Source organism: Corvus brachyrhynchos, unplaced genomic scaffold (genome assembly GCF_000691975.1).
Source record: "Corvus brachyrhynchos isolate BGI_N302 unplaced genomic scaffold, ASM69197v1 scaffold142, whole genome shotgun sequence".
Taxonomy (NCBI): domain Eukaryota; kingdom Metazoa; phylum Chordata; class Aves; order Passeriformes; family Corvidae; genus Corvus; species Corvus brachyrhynchos.
The window spans coordinates 2,833,158-2,840,510 of NW_008237226.1; the positions used below are offsets into that span (position 1 = coordinate 2,833,158).

Sequence of the window (7,353 nt, forward strand, 5' to 3'; positions counted from 1 at the left end):
TCCCAGAAAAAAGTTAATGCCTTTGGAGGGGGTAAATCCTAAGCAAGGGTCAGCTTTTGCAAGGCTTCCAAAGCTGCAAAATTTGGAATGTTCTCTAAATTGAAGTGTGTAAGTTCTAGAACTTCAGCAGAGATACAGGGAGGCTCTTGGGTTATATCTTCTGTGTTGTCCTTAGAGAAAGCAAGCAGAGGTTAAAGGTAAGCTTGAATTGTTTCCCTATGTCTAAGATTGAACTTAAATGTTTTTTACCTCTGTTTGCTGCAGTTCTCCTCAAATGGAATTACTGAGATTTCATTATTCAGTCAAAATTATTGCTTGTATCTAGGATTAGAAAAAAGAAAAGGTTAAATATTATGATAAATGCTTGACCTTATGGAATAAAAATAAATACATAATCTCTGTATGTTTTGGTTTTGTTTGCTTTTGTAGCATGTTCAGCACTTTCCCAGAAGTCCTGTGAAGAATGTCTCAAAAATGTTTCGGTAAGATTTTTAACATCTTATTTGATTGATAATAATTTCCACTTAATATGAAATCAAATTGTTAGGCTTTCTTTGGCTGTTTGTTTCTTATTTAAATGATTGAGTCAACTGATTTGTTGCTGCCCCTCTGTCACACCTGATGCCAATGTGCTTTCACTTTGCCAGGGTTGCTCTGTGATTTGGTCACTTGGGGTGTTCCTGTGCTTTGTCTGGAGAGGACAGACTGAATGCAGGCTTCCAGTGTCAGTGTGTGCCTAGGGCTTTTGTAGCTCAGCTGAGTGAGTTGGTGTTGCTGCTACCCCAGACTCATCCTCATTTTGGGGGCAGCACTTAGTTAAACGTCCATCTAATAAGCTCAGTCTTAGGCAGTTAAAATGCCTTGCTTTTCTTGTATTGTGCTAGGAAAACTGGGACATTAATGTAAATAAACTGGAAGCGCCTTTCTCTAAAGATGCCCCAAGAAGTGCCTGTAACTGAGGCAGAGTGTGTCAGTGCTTTGCAGATGTTCAGTGTGCTGGTCCCTCCACTGACTACATCAGACCATGTGTGCTTAAGACTGCCAGGCTGGGCCGCTGTCGGTAGCAGAGTGTTTAGATTTGCAATGAAATTGCAATAAGGCAGATGTTAAAATGTTAGAATTTGTTTCTCTGTTCTTTGCTGAAAACTTTTTTAGCTCTACAATAAGGGTTGTGATAAACATGCAGAAGGCATTAGTCCCTGCAGAGCAGAAGAAGTGAGAGATTATTTCAAATTCAAACTTCAGATGTCACTGAAAAGAAATATTTCAGGAGTCTTTAAGTTGCATATAAGTTTCCATTACATTTTCACTAGGGAAGATTGAGAAATACCTGAACTTACCTGCTTGTTTTACGCATATTTTGGCTTTTTAAGAGAAAAATATTAATTGAATCGTATTGATGATTGTGTATTGTCAGATTGTTTTATCATTGGAAATGAGTTAATTGAAATATTTTCTTGTACTTCAACCCCTGCTCCAGTCAGTAGCTGTGTCAGGTATTGCCTTTTGGGCTAGACACATTTTCAGTAGTTAGATGCAGGGGTTTCCATCAGAGTGATACAGCTGGCCTTTCTGGGATCCCAGTTGTCACCAACAGTGTACAGTAATTCGGCTTAGGAGAGACCTCATGAGCCACCTAATCCAGCTTCCTACTCAAAACACATCAACATTACATTCAAAGTTTAACAGTGACTTTTACTATGCCCCCTATTAGTTGTTGGTTTTGAGCTGCTAATTCTTATTAAATATTTGAACAACAAGAAGAAGCATATTCTCATCTAACATCCTTAATTAAAAGGGCACGGTTTTTGCAAGGTGTATTCTATTTTCTTAGTTGTTTTTGTTGATGTGTCTTTATGGGTATGTTTAATTTGTACAGTCTAGCAACTACAAAATACTAATAAATTTTTCTTTTATCCACACTTTTCAAGAAAGCAGAATCTGCTGCAAATGGTTTCCTTTGTATTTAATGTTTTGTAATCCATTAAGAGAAAGATAACAGGCTTTGTGTAATTGAGGATGTATGACAGAGATGTTCTTGATAGTACTGTTAGATAAAGCATAGTTCCTGTCTGAACTCTTTTTATAATGAATCCTAAAAAACTCTTCTTCTATTAAAGATTCCTATTACTGTTATTCAAAACTATTTCATTGTTTGAGTTGTGTAGTAAACAACTTCTAAATAAATATTTATTTTAAAAAATGAAAACCAAAACCTAAGCTTGATACTTAGTGATGACTTTAAAAGCAGAAATGTTGTGCTGCTATTTTAACTATAATATACATAAAAACTTTAAAAGTATTCAGGTATTTAAGTGTGTGTAATTACGGTACTCAATGTACTTTGCAGCACAGATTGGATGAGGCTGTATTGTTCATTACCTTGCAGCAAAAACTCCTGTAGAATTAAAAGGATTCTTTACTGTTTTCCTTCTGTTGATAATCAAATACAAGGCTGAAGTAAGAGTATAAGATTATATTTTTATTCCTTAAAGATAGGAGATGTTTTAAAATTCAGACCAATCAGCGTTCTGATTTTGTACTTCTTGTTAATTCCAATAATTTTAAACTCAAAGCTATTTTACCCTCAAGAATGCAGGATACCTCTTACTTGGCAGTATGTTGCCAAATATTTTCAGGCTAGTGTTACCTGTAAATACAAAATGTTCTTACTCACAATTCAGTTTAGGTTTTACTGAGAAATTGTACAAGGACTTCTGTAGGCTTTATAATACAAAGTACTTATATTTCTCTTATTCATGTAAGAAATCTGTCTTTGGAGTGGTGCACTAAATTATTAGCTGTTTTTGAAGATTAGTAATTTGGGATTTTTCTTGTTTCTTTTGCACAGTGCCTTTGGTGTTACACCAACAACACTTGTATTGACTACCCCGTAAGAAGTATTCTTCCATCATCTTCATTGTGTTCTCTCTCAAATGCTCGATGGGGAGTTTGCTGGAGTAGGTACTAATTTTACTTTTGCTGTAGAGAATTATTTATGAGTATGATTGAAGTAAGACTACCACTTGCTAGAGCTGTTTCCTGATAATTTATTTGGAGGGGTGGGGGGAGGAGACAGTGGTTGTGATTTTGAGCCATATCTCTCATCTTCTGGACTTAGAAACAGTCATTCTTAAGGTTTCTTTGTGAACAGGCAGTGTAGTTATGCTGATCCAATGGCTTTAAAACATTTTTACCTTCTTTAAAATTTCTGAAAGTGTTGGATGATTTGTCTAGATCCACAGTTGTTTTACTATATTCCAGTGGCAGTAGTGAACCAATACCACAGTCACACAAATAGAGTCACACAGCAATTCTTGAATGCTATTTTTGCTTAAACAACTGAAATAAGTGTAATTGATGGGTACCAAAGGCAATGGAGATAAGGTTTAAAAGGAACATGCGTAGTGCCACTGTAGGTTGTAATCCTGCATCATTTAATTGTTCTTCAATTTCCATTTGCTTTCATGTTTTACTACAAAATACAGCACTGAGCATATGCCGCCATCATGGTGAAATATTTGGAGCTGGTTTTGCAATAATGTGTGTACAGATCTAAATTCAGACTAGACTGGAGCAGAGAACACCTAAGGCATTGGAAAGCTTCTCAAATGAAACAAGAGTACAGCTTCAGTCCAGCAGAGCAAAGGCTTGCTGCTTTCCGTGTGTTTGTGCATGGACACCAGCAGGCTAAAGGACAAAATCAAGTGGGGATGCACTGTCAGTGACTGTTGACTGAAGAAAGTTATCGTGCTTAGTGCAGAGAGATTATGCAGTAGTCTAAATTAGGGTAGCAGAAGTAGAAAAGTGTTGTTAAAGTGGAACATGCAAGTTTCTGAACGCTACCACTTAATGATTGCTGCAGAGTGACTAGATTAAACAGTACAGATGAGCTTTATCAATTCTATATTCTTACAGAAGGACTTTGTGCTTTGTTTTCTGAGAACAGGCATTTATGCTTAGACTTTTGTTGGAGTTTTTTAGGGTACACGAAGTATATAATTGCAGTGATAAGGCACACTTTTAAGAAAACTGGGCTTGCAGTCATAGTAAAGACTCTTACTATGAAATGTTTAGCAGAGTTGGTTCTGAAAGTGTAGAGGGTTGACTCCTGCCAATAGCTAAGTACTCACACAGCTGCTTGCTTCCTCCCTCTCTCCCATGGCCACAGTGGGATGGAGGAAGAAAAAGGAACAAGAGCAAAAAACCTTCTTGATTGAGATAAAGGTGGTTTAAAAAGGGAAGGAAAAAGAGGGAGAGGAAAAAAAGGCGATATTTTTTTCCCCCACCCCCCACAGGCAGACTGACGCTCAGCCAGTCCCCAAACAATAAATTCCCATTGGAATTGGTTTTCCCCTTGGAAGCCAGTTACTCCCTCCACTTATTTTTACTTTACCTCATTGCTGACCATGAGATTATATGGTGGCCAGTTTGGGTCAAGTGTTCTGTTCCCCTCCTGACCTCTCCCAGTCTCCTGCCTTCCTCCAGCCCTGCTCACTGCAGGGAGCAGAGGGACGGGGGGGGGAGGGGGGGGAAATATTTTGGTGTCCTTCAAGCCTGTTCAACAACAACCAAAACATTGGTGTGTTACCAGCATGTTTTAGCCAGAAATCCAAAACACAGCATCAAATCAGCTGCCATGAAGTAACTTAACACTCTCAAACACACCGAGTAGAGAAACACATGTTGTTTTCTACTAGTACTAAGGGTGGTCTTGACAGTTTACTGATGCTGTGGAAATGGCTTCTAGCTTGGGTGCCATTTGTGTTTCTAGATTGACTCTAGCTTAAACACAGAATGAAAACTTCATAATGGAGCACATTCTCAGCAAAAAAAAAGTAAAAGTAGGAAAAAAAACCCCAAACCAAAACAACAACGAAAACCCCCTCAAATAGGCATTTCCTTAATAGATTTTTTACAAATTAAAGGTGGCAACATGCCTTGGGTTATATGGTCTTACTGAGAGTGTCCCCTACAGACACAGCAGGAAAATTAATTAACTTGTGATGGTGTTTTCTTCCTTTGAGTAAATAAAATTAAGAAAATAATGTTGTTCACCCTTGCTGAAAATGAAAGTGAATATTGCAGCTTTCAAAGTCAAAAACAAATGACTGTTCCAGTTACAATTTTATATTAATAAGATGTGTTGACAGATTATTAACCAGAGTGAAGTGACGAAGAACAGTGTAGCTTAATTGTTTTGGGTGTTTTCATGAATAGTAACCAGATGAAATCGGTACTGATGACACATATGCAGCCTGACAACTGACAAGTCTTTTCCTGCACTTTAATAGGTTAAAAAAATCTTCTTTGCTTCAGTTAAGTAGTATACCTTTTAAAAAATTAAATTTTGTTTAAAACGAATTTTTTTCTTTGCTGGATGAAGTATATTTAATCGTTTGTAACTTGTACGGAAGTAACAGAATGAGAAATGTGGTTTTACTTAATGTCTATTCAGTGTAGATTATGCATAACAGCAATGTTTGAATGTGGTACACTGCATTTTATCTGGGGTAGTTGAACAGAATACTATGGAGGTTTTTGCATATAGGGATGAAAAAATGTCTGGGAAGGAGGGGAAGAATTATCAGGAAGATAAATTTTACTGATGGAGTCTAACAAGTTGAATATATTCATGTTTTTCAGTAAACTTCGAGGCTTTAATTATTGCCCTAGCTGTGGTAGCTGGACTCATTCTGGTGTCTATAACAATCTGTTGCTGTTACTGCTGTTACTGCAGAAAGCGTTCCAGGAGGTAAATACACCTATTTGTTTCCTTTACTAACACTGTGTCCTCATCTTTCCTATCTACCTACAATTTTTACTCTCCAATATACTAAGAGTATTTTCATTTGGAAGCAGTTCTGGTCACTTTGCTTTATTTGTTTGAGAAAGACAACAAGATAAGAGATATTTAGTGACAGGTGGAAGAGATATTTAGTGACACTGGAAGTGATGCTGGAGTGCCACTGAAGTGATGTTTCTAGTGGTAACAGCACTGATGCATTCTACTTTAGGTAAGCTATTGCTTTATACTTCTACATTTTACAGTTTCTTATTAACATTGGACATGAAATCTTTCAATGACCAAATAAATCCTTGCTTCTTGTGATAATGGTATAAATAATTTCTTTCAAGGCAAGCTCACGGTACAGCAAAAAGGGACCAGGTGAGTAACAAATAACTGAGCAACAATGTCCTGTACAGCACTTGGTATCCATCTTTCAGAGTTGCTCTAGGATCTGTCAGCAGTCAGTATCTAAGGAGTTAGCTGTCTTTGCCAATTCAAAAAGATATTCTAAATGTAAGGTAATACTTCTTTGCTCTAAGATACTAAGCATGATTTACTTCTTTTCAAGGAAAGTAATGCTGCAAAAATTAAATGTTCTTGATCTTGGAGAACTTGAAAAAGATTTTTTTAAACTGGCTTCTCTAAGTAGCGAATATTAAAAGGAGGGAAGTAGTTGATGACTAGATAAAATAGGTATGTCAGTACTACAGTGTGAAGTGGAACAGTACAACATGCTGCCATGAAGCAAGTTAACACTTCCTTCCTTCTCACCCTTTATCACTCAAGTTTTACAGCTTTCTGGACAGTGTAGTTTCAGCTAGCTCTGTTCTTTTCATCCTTCAGTGCTTCTCGTGTGAATAAAATGTGGACCTTATTTCTTCGTCTGAAATGACTTCTGTACTTTTTAAAGTACCTTTGACTCATTGTTCTTGTTTGAGGGTTGTTTTTTATTTTTTTTAAAAGAACTTATGTAACTGTACATAACTTACGTAAGTTTAGTGCTGACCTTAAAGCCAGAGAAATACAGTACATGTGTGGCTTTAATGAAATGTGAAAATAATTGTAAGTAACATCTCATTCCTTTCTCTGTTCCCTGAGGAAGAAGCACGTACCTGTTCTGTTGGTAGATTGGTATACCAGATCTGCCCTAGTGCAAAAATGAGTACTCTTTAGCCCTGTGCTGATAAGCCTTGATGTAAAGAAGAGGTTTAGATCTTACATAAGATCTGCCACATCCTCTGCGGAACAACTGAGTAGGCCCCTGTGGCTGACATGTCAGCAAATAAAGCTTGAATCCTGTGAAAAGAGATATTTGTGCCAGACTTCAGTTTTAGTAGCTAAGTTGTCAATCAGTACTGTAACATCTAATTCTAAAAATAGAGGGTTAGTTGAGAGTCATCTTATGCCAAGACTCCAAAGGTGTCAAGCTTAATCTTGTGACCCTTAGAGGATTTAAAGGTCTTGTCAATCTGGGGTCCAGCTTATTTGAGGAGGATTCAGAATGTGTTATTACACTGAAGCCTGGTACATTATTGGCTTTAAGCCCACTGATTCTCAGCAGG

General features: G+C 37.1%; 1 protein-coding gene across 1 annotated transcript in view; it reads left to right on the forward strand.

Moving 5' to 3' along the window:
* Nucleotides 1–398: 398 nt before the first annotated feature.
* LOC103612346 (pituitary tumor-transforming gene 1 protein-interacting protein) overlaps nucleotides 399–7,353 on the forward strand; it is a gene marked incomplete at its 5' end in the record, with an annotated part of 23,974 nt that continues 17,019 nt past the window's right edge. The window contains 3 exons of the mRNA XM_017729274.1: nucleotides 399–482; nucleotides 2,852–2,960; nucleotides 5,647–5,755. Of these exons, the coding sequence (XP_017584763.1) occupies nucleotides 399–482; nucleotides 2,852–2,960; nucleotides 5,647–5,755 (302 nt within the window). The remainder of the gene's footprint in view (nucleotides 483–2,851; nucleotides 2,961–5,646; nucleotides 5,756–7,353) is intronic.